The 23,859-nt window shown below is 47.3% G+C and overlaps 1 protein-coding gene across 1 annotated transcript; it reads left to right on the forward strand.

Annotated features, from left to right (window-relative positions):
• Window positions 1–1,105: 1,105 nt before the first annotated feature.
• GNG3 (G protein subunit gamma 3) lies at window positions 1,106–22,372 on the forward strand. Its single transcript, XM_030219021.1, has 3 exons — window positions 1,106–1,334; window positions 5,178–5,283; window positions 21,306–22,372. The coding sequence occupies exons 2-3, from the start codon at window positions 5,185–5,187 to the stop codon at window positions 21,432–21,434; spliced, it is 228 nt and encodes a 75-aa protein (XP_030074881.1). The 5' UTR covers window positions 1,106–1,334; window positions 5,178–5,184; the 3' UTR covers window positions 21,435–22,372.
• The last annotated feature ends 1,487 nt before the right edge of the window (window positions 22,373–23,859 follow it).

Here is a 23,859-nt window from a genome sequence, read left to right on the forward strand (position 1 = left end):
CTAGCTCAGCAACGCTGAAGGAGCCACGGACACAGGCAAGACATTAGAACGTTGGTGGTGAGAATTATTATATAGGAAGATTTACTGCCTGTTTAAAGAGATTCACCCAAGGTGGTATACAGCAAGGTCTGGATTCAGTAAATGACGCTCAGAATTTGGTGCTGAATGGGTGTTCCGGGATTGACACCCTTTATAGACTAGCATGTAGTGCCGGGATCTGCGCTCAGCTTTGGCCATGAGTTACCCCAACTGAAACCAGGTGTTATTCCTGGCACGCAAGTTGGGCACAGTTTCACACTATTCTATAATATTGTGCACATTTTAAGGGAATGTCCTGACCCACCTATGCCCCTCTCATTGCCAGGACTCTGCTTCATTTCAATACCTTGCAGCTGTTAGAACGCTTTTCTGTGCCGAAATGTCAGCGCAGAAGTAGTGTCTAACGTTCAGTACCATATACAGAATTTTTCCCCAAGTGTAAACTGGACATAGGCAGTTTATGAAAGATTTATTTTCTGCTGTTCCACTGGTAATGAGTGAGTGCTTCCTGTACACTGATTTTACCACAAACCAGAAAGGTTATCTCATTGTTAAACTGTCATCCCCATTTTCCAGCTACCAGGAATTCAAGGTTGTACTAATCTCAGATTTCCAAAAGTCTCATTAAACCATGCTCAGAGCAAAGGATCACTGTGTTGTAAAGGTGTGCATGTGTGTGTGTGTGTGTGGGGGGGGGGGGGGGGGGGGGGTCTGCTTTCTAGCCCCACCTTGCCTTGTCTACATACTGCAGCAACAAGGAGATGTACCAAATCCAGCTGAGGGCAGAAAAGGGAACATGGAGGATGAAAATCAGGACTAAAATGATTCCCCCTACTAATGCTGACATTTTTTGCCTAAGAAATCCCGTCTCATATATTGTTGCAATTACCAGGCAGGTGCCCCCATCCCCATCCCTGTGGAGTTACTGGAAGCAGGGTCAGGGCTGTTGTAGCAGCCCCTATTTACTGAGTTGGTACAACCCCATATTTAGTGGCTTCTTGCTTCCTAAAGGCTTGGGCCATTCAATCAGCTCCATCCCAGAGAAAGGACCCAGGTGGCCTGTCACTGCAACAGCAGATTTCACTCAGAAGACAGAGCAGTGATCATTTTCTCCATATGTCACGGGCTTTCTGAGTGCTCTGGAATATTTATCCCTGCAAGGGGAGGAGATTGGATCCTGTGGATTTTCTGTCTTACCTAAGCAAGGAGACTGTGGAATCGATAGCAGACAGAAACAGACAAAGCTTGGATCGTAGAACACATTCATCCTTTTTTGCAAAGTAAAACCTCCAAAGGTCAGTGCCCAAAAAGCTTCATCAAAATAATCCTCTCCTCCTCAAGCTTTTGGGGTGGGGGTGGAGGTTGCTTTTCATTTTAATGTCCTCCATAATGTAGCTCAGATAATTAAAAATGACTCCTCAGAGGGCCAGGTGGGGCTGATAAATGGAGGATCTGGGCTCTATTCCTCAGTTAGGTCTTCCCACTGCGGAGGCAGTGTTCAGGGCCTTTCTGAGGATGGAGTCCCAGCTAATGTACAACAGTGACGTCTCATGGCTGGACTTATCACCCATGATCAAAGGGTTTTGCAAGAATCCCTGATGTGTGGCTCTTGGCCAAAGGCTGTCACTGCAACGACATGGCTGAATTGAGATGGGATACAGAATAAGGGAAAAATCCTCATGTCTTTGCAGATGGAGGCTCATGGTGCCTGATCTCAGTCACAGTTCTAATTGAGAAAGCTGCCAGGCTAAAAAATAAGAATAAAAATGGACTTCTCTCCCTTAAATGGTTCTGATGGGCTGGAAGGGGAGCACGCTCCCTAGGACATTGACAGATACTACCTTCACTTTCATAGAATCCTCTCAGTCTAGATAAGGCTATTAGAATTATCTTATGGAATGCAGCAAATGAAATATGTGCCTTGTTGGGTGCTGAGAATGAGATCTGCTATCCTGAGTATGACAGGGTCATTTCTCAACAAGTGGAAGGGGGAAAAGAGCAAATGTCAATTTGAAATCTGAGGCTCTGGGATTCTTCAACTCCAAATTCTGCAGGTTATCCACTGGGTTCCCCAATTTTGGTGTTCTGGGATTGGTGGAGGAGTGGCCTAATGGTTAGTACACCGGGCTTTGATCCTGGCAACCTGGGTTCAATTCCCACTGCAGCTCCTTGTGACCTTGGGCAAGTCACTTAGGGGTCCTTTTACAAAGGTGTGCTGAAAAATGTCTTACGGTAATAGTGTAGGCGTGGGGTTTGGGTGTGCACCAATCCATTTTTCAGCACGTCTGTAAAAAAAGGCCTTTTAAAAATGTTCGCCAAAAATGGATGTGCGGCAAAATGAAAATTGCCATGCGTCCATTTTGGGTCTGAGACCTTACTGCCAGCCAGTAGCCTAGTGATAAAGACTCATGTGGTGACCGGGCGGTAATGACCTACGCGCACCAAATGCCACTTGGTGCACGCCCATTCTGCGCATTCGAAAATAAAAAATATTTTTCAGACACACGTATCGGATGCGCACCAAAAATGAAATTACCGCAGGAGCCATGCAGTAGCTCCATTTTGGCGCACGTAGACAAGCAGCTAAATAATAGGCCCCCTTAACCCTCCATTGCCCCAGGTACAAAAACTTAGATTGTGAGCCCTCTAGGGACAAAGTACCTGCATATAATGTGTACAGCACTGCGTACGTCTAATAGCGCTATAGAAATGATTAGTAGTAGTAGTAGCAGTTCTGGGATTCTAAGACAAGAAGCAGTCTGAGAGGCAATAGAGAGGTGGCATGAACAGCCAGCTTGGGTGCCAGCCACAAGAGCACAAGTCAGTTTCTACAATTCCACAACAAAGATTTGTCTACAAATGGCTATGGCCATGGAATCTTAACAAATTGGAAGGGAATGACATCCCAAGCATGTTTAAAAAGTGTAATCAATGACTTATGTAGATATGATTGTGAACTCTTGTATGTACATCCCCACCTTGGAAATCAGAAAACATGGTTTGGGATTCTCACTGACATACAGATAAGAGTCTTTCCAGTGGTATCCTCTGCATTGAGAGTATGTTCCTGAACTAATAGATGACTGAGTCCCAGAGGACAGGGGGAGTGTGCATGTGGTAGTTGGGGGACACTATGCTGGAGAGATGGGGCTATTTTTAGTAATACAACGAGCAAATATTGAAAGCCATGTACTACTACTACTATTTAGCATTTCTATAGCGCTACAAAGCGTATGCAGCGCTGCACAAACATAGAAGAAAGACAGTCCCTGCTCAAAGAGCTTACAATCTAATATTTTTGATCAACAGGAAAGGAGGGCAGGACAATAGCAGTATGATTTATGATTTAAAATTTTCTATACTGCTAACATTCTGAAATTTAGTGGGCTGGGTAGAAGAGCAAAAATTGACTGGAATAATTGGAGGAAGGACAATATCAGTAATATATCAGGAAGGTAGAACATTAGCAGTAATTGGTTCGGGGCTCATGGGATGGGGCTAGAACAATAACAGTAATGTATGATGAATTTTAGCAGGCAGGGTAGTAGAATAGTAATAATGGATTTCGGAATCATAGTGATAAGTTTAATTCTTCCCTCTGTATGTGTGCACATTTATAATAGACTTTAAGTGAATGTTGTTTTGGGATATTTGGTTAGGGATATTGTTCCATGGGAGTTGTCTATGACAATCTTGGGTTTTTGACCTTTGATTAATGGGTTGACTTATGGGTAACTATTATAAAATGGGGTAGTTGGGCTGAGTATATTTTGTGTGCTGGATAATTCTGTTTTTAATGTAGTTTTGTTCTTAATTTTATTTTGTTATGTTTATGGTATTTTGTATACACTAATACAATTTTATTTTTATTGTTTTAATTGTTAACTAGCTGACACCAAGTGAAATTCACTGGAGGAAGCTGTCCACTTCTTTTGCCTCTCTACTAAGTCATCTCTCCCCCTGACCCCATCATCTCTGTCTCAAACATTTGATGCCTCCTTCTGCCACCCAGTTCCAGCACAAACAGCAACTCAGTATTCCTCAATTCCCCCAATCGCCAGAAGTCATTTTCTTTCCATCCCCCTAATCTCCAGGGGTCTCTCTCTCAATTTGTCTCCTCCTCAGCACTCTCTTAATCCTCCTACCCTGTCTCTAGCAGTTACTCTCACTCAAACCAATGTCCTGTCCCCAACCAGTGGCGTAGCCAAGGGTGGGCTGGGGTGGGCCCAGGCCCACCCACTTTAGGTTCAGGCCCACCAAGTAGCAGCACACCTATAATGTGGCTGGCAGGGACCCCAAGCCCCAACAGCCAAAAACTCCCAACAACTGTTTGCTGCCGGTGAAAATCTGCTATTTAAAAGGTATAAGGGGGAGAGGGGGTGTTTGAAAGACCATATGGCATGCAGGCGAGAGAGGGAGGAAACCAAATCACTTGTTCTGCCCACCCACCTTGAGTCCAGGCCCACCCAAACTTGGGTGTCTGGCTACGCCCCTGTCCCCAACATCCCCTTCCTCTTTCTCAGTCCTTCCCTGACCCCACTAGTCACTCTCTGTCAGTCAATCTACCCTGTCCTCACCACTCTCTTTCTTTTCTACAACTTGGCAGGCAGCAACAGCAGTTCTCTTTCTTTGAGGCTAAATTATAATGATGGTGCCTGGTAGAGGCTGACTTTGCCCACTAGTTGCTCCTTCTTTTGGCTATGTGATCTGTGACATCCCTCACAGGCTCATCTTCCCTTTGGCCACACAACTGCAACAACCCTCCCCCCCCCCAAAAAAAAAAAAAAAACTACCTTCTACTGCCTTCTGCTACACAACCGCTGACATCCCCCACCAGCTACTTCTCCATTTGGTTGAGGGTTCACTGCAGCATGTCATCTGCAGCTGCAAAAGGAGCATTTCTGCAGTGGGTTTAATACACATCCACACCCCAACCTTCAGCAACAGATACCTCAAGCATGATTTATAGAGATAGAATGCTTTTTATTGTATTTCATTTTGTTGTAAATAATTTTTATCGGCTAGTCCAGGGAAGCACAATACATATTTTAAATAAATATGTATGTAGGGGTGTGGATATATAGAATGATGTGTACTTTGATGAATTCTGTGTTGACAAATGTTCTCCAATTGCTCAGGACAAGGATGAAAGGTGAGACACCTGTGAACAGCACAATGAGCATTGGACAGGCACGCAAATTAGTAGAGCAACTGAAGATTGAGGCTAGCATGTGTCGCATAAAGGTAAGGACAGCCACGACATGTCCTACTGTACTTCTATAATGTGGTGCTTAGTTTTAGGTGCCAACAACACATGCAAATGTCAGTGTTTTAGTCATTTACGTGCATAAGTAACTACTTATGCATGTAAATGACCTCATTACAGGGTCACCGAGAGAGGGGGCAAGATTCCCCCAGGCCCGGCCTCCAAGGGGGGTTCAGTGTTGGCAGCTCAGGTGAAAGCCTCTTTTCCACTCTTCCAACTCCCCCCACTCCAGTCCTCTACTTGCCTGGAATCATTGAATGGCAGGTGGGTCCTTCTTCCTGCCAGGTCCCGCCTATGTGGAAACAGGAAGTTACTTCAGAGGAGGCGGATGAAGCAGGAAGGACCCATGTTCGTCAGAGCAGTGTCTCTCGATCACTGCTGCCTGCGGTTCAATGACTCCAGGCTTGTAGGGGACTAAGGGAGGGGGGCATGACAGCGGGCCCCTTAACATTGTTTGCCCCAGGTCTGGCTTTGTCTCTTGGTGGCCTTGCTCACAAAACATCCACTAGCATAAAAATACATGGCACATTCTTTGATGGTGGGCACGTGCATAGGTGGAGTTGGATGGAGTGTACACGTACACATGTACATTATAAAATAACTTATGATTTACATGCATTCTTGCTAACATCTAGGTGTGGGCATTTATACCAGCCCTAGGTCTACTTTAAGTGACCATGCCTTTAGTCAAGTGGTGGTCAGTTATGCCAATATTTTATAAAGAAAACTGGGCACCAACTTTTCCTTATAAAATAGGTTTAACATAGGGGCCTTAAATAGCAGTTTTAGTAGGCACCCTGTTATAAAACTACTCTCTCCGGAGGTCATTTTATAAAACCTTTTACACTTGCTTCATATGCCCATACTTTTTATGCAGATAGGCATTCCCAAGAGCATAGTCTAAGTTGAACAGAGGTAAAGCTGTAATGCACATGGAAAAATGATTTTTTATCTGCTAATTTTCTTTCCTTGAGTCCCACCAGTCCAGTTCAGAACAGAACATATGGATTATGCTCATCAACCAACAGATGGAGACAGAGAACAAAGCATTGTGAGGCTTACCCTATAAGGGAACCCTACAGAGTTTCAATAACCAAGCAATTGTAACTTGGTCTGAATTGAAAACAAATATTCTCTTCCTCCTTCCTTCCTTAAAATATTAACATATGTTTTACTATTTTTTTTCTTTCTAAAAAACAAAACAAAACAAAAAAATAAACAACTTAAACTGCAACAATTGGAAACCACTATTAAAAATATCAAAATATACCAAAAGGTTTGGGTGGAAATTTGGTCTGGTCTGGTGGAATTCAAGGAAAGAAAATTAACAGGAAAAAAATACATTTTCTTTCTTTATCATCCTCATCAGACCAGTGGGGACCAGAACATGTGGGATATAGCAAAGTACAATGGGTGGGATTGAGAAACCCCTGCCCTAATCACATGAGCTTCAAAGGCTGAGTTGGCCCTAACTGCCATATCAATTTTAGAAGGCTTTGCAAAGATAAGGAGGGAGACCATGAGGTCGCTATACTTCTTGTGGAGTGAGGCCTCAAACCTTGAAGAATTTATTCACCTGCAAGAATATAAACTCATTGAGCCATCAAGTAATGGTACATTCTAAAGCTGTAAGACCCTTTCTAACACCCCTGAAAAGCACAAAATATCTGTCTGAGCTCTGAAAATCATTGGTTAATTCTAGGTAGCACATAATAACTCTGCAAACATCCAACAAGAAAACTGAGAAACTGATTCAAATGAACGGAGAGACTACCTTTAGAAGAGATGATGGAAATTACAGATCAGTAAGCCTGACTTCAGTTCCGGGCAAAATAGTGGAAACTATTATAAATCAAATCAAAATAGGTGTTGTATACTGCTAAAATCCCCTCACTAGGGTTCAGTACGGTTTACCTAATAGGTGTAACTGAGCAGAGACTGTTAGAATGAATGCATGCAACCAACGAGTCTTATGGGAAAGTCAGATGAATAGTAAGAAGAGACAGGCATCGTACTAAATGTTATGAAACAGACTTAGGGAATAGGAAGGTTTTTAGCCTCTTCTGGAAGATAAGGTAGATAAGTATCAGTTCTGATGGAAATAGGTAGTGAGTAATAAAATTATGGGAGTACTTTTAAAATAAATAGGAGGAAATATTTTTCCACTCAAAGAATTGTTAAGCTCTGGAACTCGGTGCCGGAGGATGTGGTAACAGCGGTTAGCATATCTGGGTTTAAAAAAGGTTTGGACAAGTTCCTGGAGGAAAGGTCCATAGTCTGTTATTGAGTTAGACATGGGGGAAGCCACTGCTTGCCCCGGGATTCGTAGCATGGAATGTTGCTACTAATTGGGTTGCTGTAAGGTACTTGTGACCTGGATTGGCCACTGTTGGAAGCAGGATACTGGGGCTAGACAGACCATTGGTCTGACCCAGTATGGCTATTTATATGTTCTTAACTGTATGCATTGATACTCCTGCCTCTATAAAACATTGGAGAGGATCTCTGCAAGATATAGCCTGCAACTCGAAAACATTAAAGTCGGTCTTTTTGCTAACCATTTCTTCTGCTCTTAAAGTAAGATCTTTAAGAACCAAATTCAAACTACAGTTAGGACAAGAGGACCTGAACAGATGCCTAACTTGCAGCACCCTCTTCAAAAACAAACCACATCAGGATAATATGCTAAAGAAAACCACTCTAAACAACCCCCAAATGATGCAAGAGCTTCTACTTGAACCATCAAGGACCCAACAGATAAACATTTGTCATGTCCTTCCTGAAGAAATGCTAAAATGTGAGCAACAAGGGCTTTCAAAGGAGACATAGCTCTACTGGAGCACCAGGCTTCAAAAAATTCTTGAATAAGCTAGAGGTAGAACACTATCTAGTTGGAGTAAAGTGGAGATACCTTCATAGAGTAACCTTGTTTCCTTAGATATGACCACTCAAGAGTGAAGCCATAAGACAAAAAGGAGCCAGATCTTCTATTATTACAGGGCCCTTCTCTGGGGTAAGCAGACAGGAGGACCTACCTTGAGATGAATGACATCTATATATCATGGCCTTCTGGGCCAATGCAGTGCTACTAGGACCACAGGTTCTGGATGAGAAGCAATATTATGAAGAATGCAGCCCAACATCGGCCATAGTGGAAGGATATACAGAAAATCCCTTTTCAGCCACGGCTGCATCAAAGTGTCCAGGTCTTCTCAGACGGGCTTCTTCCTATGACTAAAAAATAAAGGAACTTTCACACTGGCCTTTATAGCCATAAGATCCATAAAAAGACTCCCCCCACCAATGACCCAGTATGAGATCAAAGGCCGCCTTCAACAACTCCCATCCCATGGATCCAGGGAGTGTCTGCTTAGGAAGACACATTCTGAACTCCCCTGGTGTGGGCCGCTGAGAGGTCTACAAGCTGCAGCTCTGCCTTACCATTTACCAACTCTATAAAGGAAAGCAAGGCTTTCCGTTCCTCTCTGAGTTACAAATGATTTACAAACTACATCACTTTGGACAGAGACCAAGTCCCCTGAATTATTCAATCCTGACAGTGTGTCACCTGGCACCTATGTTTACCACGAACCACTTTGGAAGCTGTAGACACACTCCGTTTTGCAAATTGTGGAGGAGTGGCCTAGTGGTTAGGGTGGTGGACTCTGGTCCTGGGGAACTGAGTTTGATTCCCATTCAGGCACAGGCAGCTCCTTGTGACTCTGGGCAAGTCACTTAACCCTCCATTGCCCCAGGTACAAATAAGTACCTGTATATGTAAGCCGCATTGAGCCTCCCATGAGTGGGAAAGCGCGGGGTACAAATGTAACAAAAAAAAATTGTGTGAATGAAGCAACCAAAACATGTTTCTATTCACTTCTAATATTCAGGGGAGTCGAAACTCGGCCATGCAACAAAGCAGACATCATCAACCACAAGACTTACATGTACCCCAAGCTCAAGGTGCATACAAAGAAGATGCAGGTTTGAGTTTGTAGCTTCAGTAGTCTCTGCCTCGAGGGATACACTGTCTTCCAACATATTATCTCGCTGTCAGATATTCAATTCATTGGACTGTAACGAGTGCTTTTGTTGGCATTAATCACCCAGCCGAGAGACTGAAGTAACTGAACCACACATTCCATTGCTAGACAAGATGCACATTGAGAAGTTACACGAATATGCCAATCATCCAGGTAGGGATGAACCCTGACGAGGAAAGGTCGCTTGTATAACTACGACCTTGGAAAAGGTCCTCATAGTTGTAGCTTGAAATTGGAAATGTTACCCCATAATTGTGAATCTCAATAAGCACTATTGAAGGGGCTAAATAGGAATGTGTAGATATGGCTCTTTGAGATCTAGAGAAGTGAGGATTTCCCCTTTTTGAACTACTATGATCACAGACAACAAAGTTTCCATTCTGAAATGACACACCTTGAGTGCCCTGTTGACTTGTTTAAGATCTACAATTGGATGAAAACTTCCTTCCTTCTTCAAAACCATGAAATAAATGGAATATCTGCCCAGTCCTTACTCCTTTTCCAGGACAGGAACTACTGCCCTCAGCTCTAAAAGATTTTGGAGAATTGATTAAAGTGCTGCTACTTTTGAGGGAGCACAAGGAGAAGAAAGAATAAAGGAGTCTGCAAGAGGGCTGGAAAATTCTAGCTTGTAACTCTAAGAGATTATATCCAGAACCCACTGATTTAAGGTAATCTGGGTTATTCCTTGACAAACCTGGGGAGGTGGCCACCGATCTGAGAGGTCAAGGAACTGACCCACAGCTCTTCATTGGGGTGTATGAGCTGAACTTTGTGGTCTTATTCCATGAGTATTCCCTTTCCTGTTTCCTCTAAAGGAGGGCTGCCAGGTCTCAAAACAAGAACACTGAAAGGAAGAAGGACTTGGCCTATAATGCCTTATATCTCGAAATCTACCTCTGCTGGAAACAATACGAGAGGACAACTTAGACTTGTCTTCAGGTAACCTCTGCAGCTTAGCTGTCCCCCAATTTTATTTTTAATTTTTTATTTCTGAATTTTAACAATACAATCAAAGAAATATACATTCTTGATATAAGAACTAAGAATCAGATAAAAAATAACTCAATGAAATAAAATTACACTTTTAGTCCACCATAATTAGGAACCATGAAGAAAATGAAATGTTCAACTATAAAACCCCTAGGATCCTATACAGAAATTAATCAAACAGAAAGCAGCCAGCTACCTGAACATATTCTGTGAAACTCAATTCCCATTAAAGTTACTGGCTCCTCCTATACCTGTAGAAATTCCAACAGTTGCTTAGGTTCAAAGAAAATATAACTTTAAGCGAATGCTACATACCTATAGAAGGTATTCTCCGAGGACAGCAGGCTGATTGTTCTCACTGATGGGTGACGTCCACGGCAGCCCCTCCAATCGGAACACTTTACTAGCAAAGGCCTTTGCTAGTCCTCGCGCGCCGATGCGCATGCGCGGCCATCTTCCCGCCCGAACCGGCTCGTGTTCGTCAGTCCCATATGTAGCAAGACAAAACAAGGGAAGTCACAACTCCAAAGGGGAGGCGGGCGGGTTTGTGAGAACAATCAGCCTGCTGTCCTCGGAGAATACCTTCTACAGGTATGTAGCATTCGCTTTCTCCGAGGACAAGCAGGCTGCTTGTTCTCACTGATGGGGTATCCCTAGCCCCCAGGCTCACTCAAAACAACAAACATGGTCAATTGGGCCTCGCAACGGCGAGGACATAACTGAGATTGACCTAACAATTTTTCCAACTAACTGAGAGTGTAGCCTGGAACAGAATAAACCATGGGCCTAGGGGGGTGGAGTTGGATCCTAAACCCCGAACAGATTCTGAAGCACTGACTGCCCGAACCGACTGTCGCGTTGGGTATCCTGCTGCAGGCAGTAATGAGATGTGAATGTGTGGACAGATGACCACGTCGCAGCTTTGCAAATCTCTTCAATAGTGGCTGACTTCAAGTGGGCCACCGACGCTGCCATGGCTCTAACATTATGAGCCGTGACATGACCCTCAAGAGCCAGCCCAGCCTGGGCGTAAGTGAAGGAAATGCAATCTGCTAGCCAATTGGATATGGTGCGTTTCCCCACAGCCACTCCCCTCCTGTTGGGATCAAAACAAACAAACAATTGGGCGGACTGTCTGTTGGGCTGTGTCCGCTCCAGATAGAAGGCCAATGCTCTTTTGCAGTTCAATGTGTGCAGCTGACGTTCAGCAGGGCAGGAATGAGGACGGGGAAAGAATGTTGGCAAGACAATTGACTGGTTCAGATGGAACTCCGACACAACCTTTGGCAAGAACTTAGGGTGAGTGCGGAGGACTACTCTGTTATGATGAAATTTGGTGTAAGGGGCCTGGGCTACCAGGGCCTGAAGCTCACTGACTCTACGAGCTGAAGTAACTGCCACCAAGAAAATGACCTTCCAGGTCAAGTACTTCAGATGGCAGGAGTTCAGTGGCTCAAAAGGAGGTTTCATCAGCTGGGTGAGAACGACATTGAGATCCCATGACACTGTAGGAGGTTTGACTGGGGGCTTTGACAAAAGCAAACCTCTCATGAAGCGAACAACTAAAGGCTGTCCTGAGATCGGCTTACCTTCCACACGGTAATGGTATGCACTAATTGCGCTAAGGTGAACCCTTACAGAGTTGGTCTTGAGACCAGACTCAGACAAGTGCAGAAGGTATTCAAGCAGGGTCTGTGTAGGACAAGAGCGAGGATCTAGGGCCTTGCTGTCACACCAGACGGCAAATCTCCTCCAGAGAAAGAAGTAACTCCTCATAGTGGAATCTTTCCTGGAAGCAAGCAAGATGCGGGAGACACCCTCTGACAGACCCAAAGAGGCAAAGTCTACGCTCTCAACATCCAGGCCGTGAGAGCCAGAGACTGGAGGTTGGGATGCAGAAGCGCCCCTTCGTCCTGTGTGATGAGGGTCGGAAAACACTCCAATCTCCACGGTTCTTCGGAGGACAACTCCAGAAGAAGAGGGAACCAGATCTGACGCGGCCAAAAGGGAGCAATTAAAATCATGGTGCCTCAGTCTTGCTTGAGTTTCAACAAAGTCTTCCCCACCAGAGGTATGGGAGGATAAGCATACAGCAGACCCTCCCCCCAGTCCAGGAGGAAGGCATCCGATGCCAGTCTGCCGGGGGCCTGAAGTCTGGAACAGAACTGAGGGACCTTGTGGTTGGCTCGAGATGCAAAGAGATCTACCAAGGGGGTGCCCCACACCTGGAAGATCTGGCGCACTACTCGGGAATTGAGCGACCACTCGTGAGGTTGCATAATCCTGCTCAACCTGTCGGCCAGACTGTTGTTTACGCCTGCCAGATATGTGGCTTGGAGCACCATGCCCTGACGGCGAGCCCAGAGCCACATGCTGACGGCTTCCTGACACAGGGGGCGAGATCCGGTGCCCCCCTGCTTGTTGATGTAATACACGGCAACCTGGTTGTCCGTCTGAATTTGGATAATTTGGTGGGACAGCCGATCTCTGAAAGCCTTCAGAGCGTTCCAGACCGCTCGTAACTCCAGGAGATTGATCTGCAGATCGCGTTCCTGGAGGGACCAGCTTCCCTGGGTGTGAAGCCCATCGATATGAGCCCCCCACCCCAGGAGAGACGCATCCGTAGTCAGCACTTTTTGTGGCTGAGGAATTTGGAAAGGGCGTCCCAGAGTCAAATTGGACCAAATCGTCCACCAATACAGGGATTTGAGAAAACTCGTGGACAGGTGGATCACGTCTTCTAGATCCCCAGCAGCCTGAAACCACTGGGAAGCTAGGGTCCATTGAGCAGATCGCATGTGAAGGCGGGCCATGGGAGTCACATGAACTGTGGAGGCCATGTGGCCCAGCAATCTCAACATCTGCCGAGCTATGATCTGCTGGGACGCTCGCACCCGCGAGACGAGGGACAACAAGTTGTTGGCTCTCGCCTCTGGGAGATAGGCACGAGCCGTCCGAGAGTCCAGCAGAGCTCCTATGAATTCGAGTCTCTGCACTGGGAGAAGATGGGACTTTGGATAATTTATCACAAACCCCAGTAGCTCCAGGAGGCGAATAGTCATCTGCATGGACTGCAGGGCTCCTGCCTCGGATGTGTTCTTTACCAGCCAATCGTCGAGATAGTGGAACACGTGCACTCCCAGCCTGCGAAGCGCCGCTGCTAGTACAGCCAAGCACTTCGTGAACACTCTGGGCGCAGAGGCGAGCCCAAAGGGTAGCACACAGTACTGGAAGTGACGTGTGCCCAGCTGAAATCGCAGATACTGTCTGTGAGCTGGCAGTATCGGGATGTGCGTGTAGGCGTCCTTCAAGTCCAGAGAGCATAGCCAGTCGTTTTCCTGAATCATGGGAAGAAGGGTGCCCAGGGAAAGCATCCTGAACTTTTCCTTGACCAGATATTTGTTCAGGGCCCTTAGGTCTAGGATGGGACGCATCCCCCCCCCCCCCCCGTTTTCTTTTCCACAAGGAAGTACCTGTAATAGAATCCCAGCCCTTCTTGCCCGGATCGCACGGGCTCGACCGCATTGGCGCTGAGAAGGGCGGAGAGTTCCTCTGCAAGTACCTGCTTGTGCTGGAAGCTGTAGGATTGAGCTCCCGATGGGCAATTTGGAGGTTTGGAAACCAAATTGAGGGTGTATCCTTGCCGGACTATTTGGAGAACCCACTGGTCGGAGGTTATGAGAGGCCACCTTTGGTGAAAAACTTTCAACCTCCCCCCGACCGGCAGGTCGCCCGGCACTGACACGTTGATGTCGGCTATGCTCTGCTGGAGCCAGTCAAAAGCTCGCCCCCTGCTTTTGCTGGGGAGCCGTGGGGCCTTGCTGAGGCGCACGCTGCTGACGAGAGCGAGCGCGCTGGGGCTTAGCCTGGGCTGCAGGCTGTCGAGAAGGAGGATTGTACCTACGCTTACCAGAAGAGTAGGGAACAGTCTTCCTTCCCCCATAAAAACATCTACCTGTGGAGGTAGAAGCTGAAGGCTGCCGGCGGGAGAACTTGTCGAAAGCGGTATCCCGCTGGTGGAGCTGCTCTACCACCTGTTCGGCTTTCTCTCCAAAAATATTGTCCGCTCGGCAAGGAGAGTCCGCAATCCGCTGCTGGATTCTATTCTCCAGGTCGGAGGCATGCAGCCATGAGAGTCTGCGCATCACCACACCTTGAGCAGCGGCCCTGGACGCAACATCAAAGGTATCATATACCCCTCTGGCCAGGAATTTTCTGCATGCCTTCAGCTGCCTGACCACCTCCTGAAATGGCTTGGCTTGCTCAGGAGGGAGCTTGTCCACCAAGCCCGCCAACTGCCGCACATTGTTCCGCATGTGTATGCTCGTGTAGAGCTGGTAAGACTGGATTTTGGCCACGAGCATAGAAGAATGGTAGGCCTTCCTCCCAAAGGAGTCTAAGGTTCTAGAGTCTTTGCCCGGGGGCGCCGAAGCATGCTCCCTAGAACTCTTAGCCTTCTTTAGGGCCAGATCCACAACACCAGAGTCGTGAGGCAACTGAGTGCGCATCAGCTCTGGGTCCCCATGGATCCGGTACTGGGACTCGATCTTCTTGGGAATGTGGGGATTACTTAGAGGCTTGGTCCAGTTCGCCAGCAATGTCTTTTTTAGGACATGATGCATGGGTACTGTGGACGCTTCCTTAGGTGGAGAAGGATAGTCCAGGAGCTCAAACATTTCAGCCCTGGGCTCGTCCTCCACAACCACCGGGAAGGGGATGGCCGTAGACATCTCCCGGACAAAGGCCGCAAAAGACAGACTCTCGGGAGGAGAAAGCTGCCTTTCAGGGGAGGGAGTGGGATCAGAAGGAAGGCCATCAGACTCCTCGTCAGAGAAATATCTGATGTCCTCCTCCTCCTCCCACGAGGCCTCACCATAGGTATCAGACACAAGTTCATGAACCTGTGTCTGAAGCTGTGCCCGGCTCGACTCCGTGGAAACACGGCCATGGTGTGAGCATCGAGAGGTAGACTCCTCGTCATCGGGGAACCTTCCTGGGAGGCGGCCGAAGTCGGTACTGCAAGCGGCACCGACGTCGGAGACCTCACCCCAGGCAAGGGGCCAGCCGGCGCCTCACTCGACGGTACCGGTGGCGCTACAGCTCTCCCAGGATCTCTGGAAGAACGGCCCGGAGACTCTCGTGCAGGGCGGCTGTGGAGAAAGACATAGAAGCCGATGCAGGTGTCGAGGTCAGAGTCTGTTCCGGGCGTGGAGGCTGTTCCGGGCTGTCCAAGGTGGAGCGCATCGACACCTCCTGAACAGAGGGTGAGCAGTCCTCCCGGTGCCGATGCCTACTGGGTGCCGACTCCCTCGGCGACCCAGAGCTCTCGGTACCGATGCGAGAAGGAGACCGGTGTCGATGCTTCTTTGACTTTTTCAAACGAAGCATGTCACCGGAACTTCCCGGTACCGACGAGGAGGACGTAGAATCCAACCGTCGCTTCCTCGGGGCCGAGACCGAAGAAGGTCGGTCTCGGGGGGGCTGTACCGCAGGAGCCCTCAGGGTAGGGGGAGACCCACCCGAAGGCTCACCGCCACCAGCAGGGGAATGGACAGCCCTCACCTGCACTCCGGTCGAAGCACCACCGTCCGACGACATCAGCACTAGTGGAGGTCCCAGTACCACCGACGCCGACGCAGCCTTCCGATGTCTCGGTACCGACGATGCAGAGGGTCGATGCCGAGGTCGAAGGTCTTGACGCTGTCGACGTCGATGCACTCGATACCCCCGGTGCTGTTGCCGACGAAGAGCCCGAGAACAACACGTTCCACTGGGCTAATCTCGCTACCTGAGTCCTTTTCTGTAAAAGGGTGCAAAGACTGCAGGCCTGTGGGCGGTGCCCAGCCCCCAGACACTGAAGACACGACGCGTGCCTATCAGTGAGCGAGATTACCCGGGCGCACTGGGTGCACTTCTTGAAGCCGCTGGAAGACTTCGATGACATGGGCGGAAAAATCACACCGGCGAAATCAAAACTCGTAATGGCGGTAAAGGCACCAAAAAGAGGGAGAGAAAAACTCGAACCGAGGCCTCAAAAGGGCCTACCCCGAAAATGAAAGGAGACTTAGCGGGGCAAAAACTGGAAATACGGGAAGAGGAAGAAGACCGAAAAGGTCTTTCTCCAATATCCTTTTTTTTTTTTTTTAAACCAAAAAGCTCAGACGCGCGAGGGTCAACTTAAGGGGCACGAACGGCGCAAACACGACCATCCCGAGCGCGGACAAAAGAAGACTGACGAAAACGAGCCGGTTCGGGCGGGAAGATGGCCGCTCATGCGCATCGGTGCGCGAGGACTAGCAAAGGCCTTTGCTAGTAAAGTGTTCCGATTGGAGGGGCTGCCGTGGACGTCACCCATCAGTGAGAACAAGCAGCCTGCTTGTCCTCGGAGAATAATACATGACACTGTCTCGCCCAAAGGGCCAAGAAGCCCTTACTGCGTTTCTGTGTCACAAAGGAACGATCAGGAAATATTCATATTAATGAACCTAAAAATCGCTCATGCACATGCCGAAAATATAAACATAAAACTATATTATGATCTGGTTCTTAGGCAAAAGCTACAAGCATAGTAGTTTTTGATGTTATTACTTCCAGTGAACTTTCTAGGATTGCTGTTAAATCCATAGTAGGAGATGCAACTTGGACTTGTCGTACTGGAGTTCAATTTCCTTGACCAGGCCCTAAAGACAAATATTGCACTCACAATAGGTGGCATGGACTCAGATGTAATGAGTAAATTTCCTGAAGATATATCTTTAAACATGTCCAATGGTGGTATTAGAGGGGATTTAGGGAAATTCAAAACCCTCAAGTTGTTCTTCCTAACTTGGTTTTCTAAATGTTCCATTTTCCAGTTGATGGCCCCTCTCTATCTTTTATAAATGTTAACTCCACATTTTTCATTTCTCCAAGCTGCTGTTCTATTAAACCAATTCTTGTATCTTGTACAGAGGATCTCTGCTCATGCACAGCCACCTTATTAACCACCTCAGAAATCTTGGAATTCAGTACTATTGAAACAGTTTTCAGAGAGGTGTCCATTATCTTAATGACATCCCACAGAGCATCTAGTATAACAATCGGTGGCGGTTTCTGTAACTCACCGAGAGATGCTTTCAAACCTCCTGGGCAGTTCTCCTCCACTCCTCTTACTGCATGAGGAAGATTTCCATACAGCCAACCCTCCTCTTCAAATTGTTAGGGAGAATTTCACTGCCCTCCACAACCAGGTGAGCTCTCCTTCACTGTGAAGCTACACCGGGAATCACTTCAGCAAGCAAACTGCTTCCAGATCTCGGGGCACTGTTCAGAACTCCTGAGGACCCTGCTAAAGTTGCAGTAATACCTCATCTCACCGTAGAGTTGCAAGTTTCCAATTTAGTCTGCACCACACTTGGGCCAGATCTCCTGAGCCGCCCTTGCACTTCCCCATTGGAAAGGTGACCAGGCAGAACAGAGAACTCTTAGCGAGCATCTGCTTTCAGCGCCATCTTGGTCCCTTGACCACTTTCCTCAAATTCTTAACCAGCTTATCCAAATCTTCTCAAAGAGCAACTTCCCTCAAAAGGTAGGTCAACTCAACTTCATTTTAGAAGCAGCATCCACAGACCAGTTTTTTAGCCAGAGAAGTTCTGACAAGTTCATATAAGGTGTTTGCCACATAAGAGAAATCTGTAGTGCTCGCCCAGGTTGTGATCCCACTTGGGATTACAACCCCCAGTTTGTGAAGCACTGCTTTAACTTCCTGTCTTGAATATCCTTTAAAGCTTTGTTACCTTCTACAGGAATAGTAGTCTTTTTGGTAACTGCCTTGATCAGCACATCCACTTTGGATTGCTTCAAATTGTCTTTTTCTCTTGGTATTATGGGATAAAATGTAGACGTAGCCCTACCCTCCTGCTTCAGGAGAATCCCACTGTGCTTCTATTAGAGCCAGAATGACTGGGTGAATAGGGAAAGCTTTAGAAAGTTTTGTAATACCTTTTGAGTAGAGAGGTGTGGTAGCTTTTAAAATAGGACGTCCAACAGAAGATCCTTCCTGGGCCAGAGGATCAGCAATGCTTAAAATGCCCAGAGACTTAGAAATAAGAGCCAACAGCTCTTCCTTCCTAAAAAGACAAACTACAGAAGGGTCATCTTCTTCCCTAAATGGAAGCTCTCCCTCCTCTAACTGACACAAAGCAAGGAGCATTCTTGTCTGAAACAACTGCACTCCGAGTGTGGTTAAGAACCAACCAAGTGGAAGTGTCTCAGACATTGAGGACCTCCAAATGAAGCCTTTTTAGCAATCTCAGTAGGTCTATGCGAAAAAAAAAAGACTCCGAGTCTGCTCCTGAGAACTTTCTGTTCTCTTAAATAAAAATTCCTTTTGAAACTCTCACTCTGAAGCTGCTGAGAAGTTTAGGGACAACTGAGGAAGCTCTCACTTGCTGTAACTCAGATACCGCAGTACCTGAGAAAACCGAGTTCTATGGAGAGTGTATAGCAAATGTGGCCACTATCCTGTCTCATCTATGAGGGGAACGCAGCTCTGGTAAGACGATCCTGCACCCTTCCCCTCCAGGGGTGTGACATACTAAGTTTCGAGAGTTTTACACAAAGTTGGGTTACACTGTGTTCTGATCATGAAACTGACCCTTCACATCAAGACCCATACTGTCTCGACATGGCCCACCTAGCACCGCATCCAGAACAGCATTTAACGCATTCTGCCGGTTCTTCCATTCTGATCTAAAAGAAAAAAACACTGCGGGCAATAAAACAGCTCAACAGAAGACTGGTCATACTTAGCTTTAAGCCATAAACACTGAATTCCGGGTACATCTGACAGAAATCTGGCTCTCAGAACAATTAGCATAGCAAATAAATACTAACTTACCACTCTCTTCAGAAATCTTTTACCACAGATAAACTCAGCCCATCTCCACAGGCTGTGCTTGTGGCAGTACCAAGAATTTCCTTAAAAGCAGAGAAAATCCTCCCTAAAATCGTTTATGTTTTAATTCCTATGAAGGGAAAAGAGGGAGACAGAAATGCCACAAACTCTCAACTGGTCTGCCAGCAGTACAAGGAGAAAAAACAAGGAGGAAGGGGAAGAGGGGGTGTGACTCTGACTCCTCTGAGTTTCCCCAATGAGAACAGAATACCCCCTGCTCAACTGGCTACCAGTTCTCCAACTGGGACAGGAATTGCCCCATCTGGACCAGACCAGAGGCTGCAGAGTACAACCATCACATCTACTGAAGAGAGAGAAATACTGATAACCTTGTTCTGCAGTTGTCCTTTGTCTCCATCTGCTGGTCAATGTGAACTGCCCAGAATGGTAGATGGAGCGGGTTATATATTTTTGAAATAAAAAAAATAACCCATGTTCTGGACTGGTGAGGACAGTAAGGAAGTGTATTTTATACACAGAAAGTAGACATAATTTGCACCTTTTTTTGGAACATGGGCATTTTGTGCTGTTGGGGCCGGTTGCGGGAGCCTATTTTATAAAGACACACAGGTGCCTATGTTGCTTTTATAAAATAGGTGCCTTTTTGCATGGCTGGCTCAAGGCATGAGCTGAGTGAAACACTATCCCAGGGCACCAAAGCTCAAGGATGCCAAACACCTGCCTCACTAGCTCAGCCTTCAAAGTGGAGAGAGTGTTTTGCTGTTGCTGTTGTGCTCTCTTGTCTGCACAGCCACTGGCACCCACTGCAGGTTAAAACACAAGAAAAGGTACTTCCTATTCCCACATTTAAATCTGGGGCAGTGCTGGCAGCCATACATGGAGGACAGCACAGGGGTGAGAGCAAAGTGACATGCTCTCACTGCTGTAAACGAGCAGGTAGAGCTGATCCTGGCAGGCAGGGGTGGGTATCGCTAATATAGATGGAAGAGGAGTGCTGATGCAAATAGTATGTGTGTGAGGGGGGTGGGGGGCCAACCCCTTGAGTCAGCACTGTCTTTTTAGACCTTTTCCATAGGCATCCTGCTATAAAATTATCCCCTAAGTGACTACAGGAACTGTGAGCTCCCTCACTACCAGCTCTCTAGCATCATTTCCCCTACAGCGCATCCTGCTGGAAGCAGCTGTGATTACAGGAACTGACCTTCCCTCTCAACCCCAGCCAGCACTCCTGCACCATTACAGACCTCAGAGGCTGGGACTACAGGAGCTGTAAGTCCCTTCAGGCTCTCCAAGCCAGCACTCCTGCACTATTCCCCTACAAACCCTCTTGCTGGGAAAGGCTGGAACTATGTCGTTTCCCACCAACAACCAGTGCTCCTGCACCATTCTGCACAGAGTCTCCTGCTGGAAAAGGCTGGGACTCCACAAGCCACGAGTTCAGTGGTGTTCCTTTGTTGGCTGCCACCCGGGGCGGATCGCCACTGCGCACCCCCCCTCCAGGTGCAGCATCGTCCGCTCCCCCCGGGTGCAGCATGACACCCCCTCCCCTGGTGCAGCGTCCCCCCTCCCCGGTGCATTCTTCCTACCTGCTGGGAGCAGCCACGCAGCTGTCAGCTCCGCTGGTTCCCTGCTCCCTCTGCCCCGGAACAGGACGGGGCAGAGGGAGCAGGGAACCAAGGGCACCGACAGCTGCTCCCTGCACCCCTCCTGCCATGTGCACCCGGGGCGGACCGCACCCACCACCCCGCCCTGTGTATGTCACTGCATGAGTTTCTCCAAAGTGAACATTCCTGCATAATTCCCTACAGCATCACCTGCAGAGAGAAGCTGAGACTACAGGCACTATGCACCAGTGCTCCTGACCATTCCTTACACTGCCTCCTGCTGGGATTTCAGGAGCTATGAGATCCCTGCAGCCAGTGCTCTTCCATCATTTTCTACAGCGCCTCCTACTAGGAAAGGCTAAGAATGCAGGAGCTAAGATCTTCCTCTGAGCTGCTGTCAATTCTTACAGATGGCTCTCAGGGATAAGGACTTGAACAGTCAATCTTTATTGTACATGTTTCAGGTTTCCAAGGCAGCAGCAGACTTGATGACCTACTGTGATGCTCACGCCTGTGATGACCCACTAATCACGCCTGTGCCAACATCTGAGAATCCCTTTAGGGAGAAGAAATTCTTCTGTGCTCTGCTGTGATCCTTCCATGCTGACTACAGGACAGAAGGGAAGGGAGTCTTTTACCCAGTTCAATCCTGAGCAGTTCCTCTCCTTCTGACACAGAGTGCCCAGTCAGCTTCCAAGTTACACAGTTCCTGGCAGGAGATTCTGACTTCTAGCTGTCAGACTCTTTTAAGTACACTAGCTCTGTCTCTGACTTTAATAGGGCCTAAACAGAAAAAGACATAAATAGCTTGCAACAACTTCATAGAGAGTAGAAAGAAACAGATCCCCATCTCTGCTTCCAGACTTTTTTTTTTCTTGACTCCCTCTATGGTCTGTGCTGATTAATGCCATCTACCCAACTTATTGGTTAAAATTAATTGACACCAGCTACAGCACTGCCCAGTTACAATAGCCTTGAGTTGTGATGTCAGAAAAACGACATGACAGCTCAGGAAAGAGTGCCACAAAGGGCAGGAAATGTACCTTAGAAAAATAAATTTCTGTAAAGTGAACACAAATTGTCTGGAAATACTGAGGTCCCCATCTCATGGCTGCTTTCTCACACGATGACTAGAGTTACATCTCAGTCCAATGCAGCACCTCAGAAAATGAAGGTGTAGTGACAGGCATCAAGGCTGCTCTCAACATCCTGTGTCTCTCTTGGCTCTTTTTGGTGTCATACATTGCATGTGAGGCTGCTCCCACTGTTTCTCTTGATTCTGTGTGTGCAGCTGTTCTCACCGCACTTTGTCCTTCTCCTAGTTCTGCGTGTGCAGTTGCTCTCACCGCCCCGTGTCCCTCTCCTAGTTCCGTGTGTGTGCAGCTGCTCTCACTGCACTGAGTCCCTCTCCTGAATCTGCAAGTTCAGATGCCTTCAGTCTCTCTCTCCTGGCTGTTTAGAGTGGCAGGTCAGACACTGTATGAGCATTTGTTCTCACTGCATTGTATCTCTTTCCTGGTTCTGTGTTTGTTACTGCTCTTACTGCCCTGCGTCTCTCTCCTGGCTCTATGGAGGTAATTCTATAAAGTGGGTGCCAGGAATGTGAGTAAATGACCAGAATATCTACACATACACTCGTAAATCCCAATATCCTGGCTATGCACTATTCTATCAGATGGTGCCAACATATGATGGCATGCAGTAGTAGTAGTCTGAAGGTGGGCAAACACATGGGCGGGGCAGACTATAATTTGAACACATTTTTCAGCAATCTAACCATGAGCAGTGGCCATAGCTCAATTATACACATGTATTTGCTTTGGTACGTTAGTACTCTATAAAGAAAAATCAGTGCCTACTTTCTTTTACACAGTAGGCTCCAGCCACCCCCCCCCCCCCTTTATAGAGTTGCTCTCCTAGTGTGCTGTTGCTCTCATGTCTCTGTTTCTCACTTGGTTGTATGCAGCTATTTCCCATGTCTCTCTGGTTCATGGCTGCTCTCCTTGTTCTGGGTCTCTCTCCCGGCTCTGTGCATGGCTGCTCTCACTACTCTCCCTCTCTTTCTTGGTCCTCTTGCTGTCACTGCCTTGTCTCTCTCTCCTGGCTGTATGGAGGAGGTTGTTCTCGTTGTCCCATCTCTCTCCTGGCTGTATGGGTGAGATTGTTCTCATTGTACTGTGTCTCTCTCTTGACTCTATGGGTGAGATTGTTCTCATATTCTTCTGTCCCTCTCCTGGCTGTATGGGTGAGTTTGTTCTTATTGTCCCGTCTCTCTCCTGGCTGTATGGGTGAGGTTGTTCTCATTGTCCCATCTCTTTCCTGGCTGTATGGGTGAGATTGTTCTCATTGTCCTGTGTCTCTCTCCTGGCTCTATGGGTGAGGATGTTCTCATTGTCCCATCTGGATGTATGGGTGAGGTTGTTCTCATTGTCCTCTCTCCTGGCTCTATGGGTGAGATTATTCTCATTGTCCCATCTCTCTCTCTCCTGTCTCTATGGGTGAGGTTGTTCTCATTGTCATGTGCCTCTCTCCTGGCTCTATGGGTGAGGATGTTCTCATTGTCCCATCTCTTTCCTGGATGTATGGGTGAGGTTGTTCTCATTGTCCTCTCTCCTGGCTCTATGGGTGAGATTATTCTCATTGTCCCATCTCTCTCTCTCCTGTCTCTATGGGTGAGGTTGTTCTCATTGTCATGTGCCTCTCTCCTGGCTCTATGGGTGAGGATGTTCTCATTGTCCCATCTCTTTCCTGGATGTATGGGTGAGGTTGTTCTCATTGTCCTCTCTCCTGTCTCTATGGGTGAGGTTGTTCTCATTGTCATGTGCCTCTCTCCTGGCTCTGTGGGTGAGGTTGCTCTCATTGTCCCATCTTTCTCCTGGCTCTATGGGTGAGGTTGTTCTCATTGTCCCATCTTTCTCCTGGCTCTATTGGTAAGGTTTTTCTCATTGTCTCTCTCCTGACTCTATGGGTGAGGTTGTTCTCACTGTCTTTTGTTTCTCTTCTGGCTGTTTGCAGTTA

This window comes from Microcaecilia unicolor, chromosome 11 (assembly GCF_901765095.1).
Source record: "Microcaecilia unicolor chromosome 11, aMicUni1.1, whole genome shotgun sequence".
NCBI lineage: Eukaryota > Metazoa > Chordata > Amphibia > Gymnophiona > Siphonopidae > Microcaecilia > Microcaecilia unicolor.

Excerpts from the sequence above, each read along its gene's own strand:
- GNG3 (XM_030219021.1), top strand. The coding sequence starts at position 5,185 with ATGAAAGGTGAGACACCTGTGAACAGCACAATGAGCATTGGACAGGCA. Across the intron at positions 5,284-21,305 it reads CTAGCATGTGTCGCATAAAG|GTTTCCAAGGCAGCAGCAGA; the intron begins GTAAGGACAGCC and ends TACATGTTTCAG.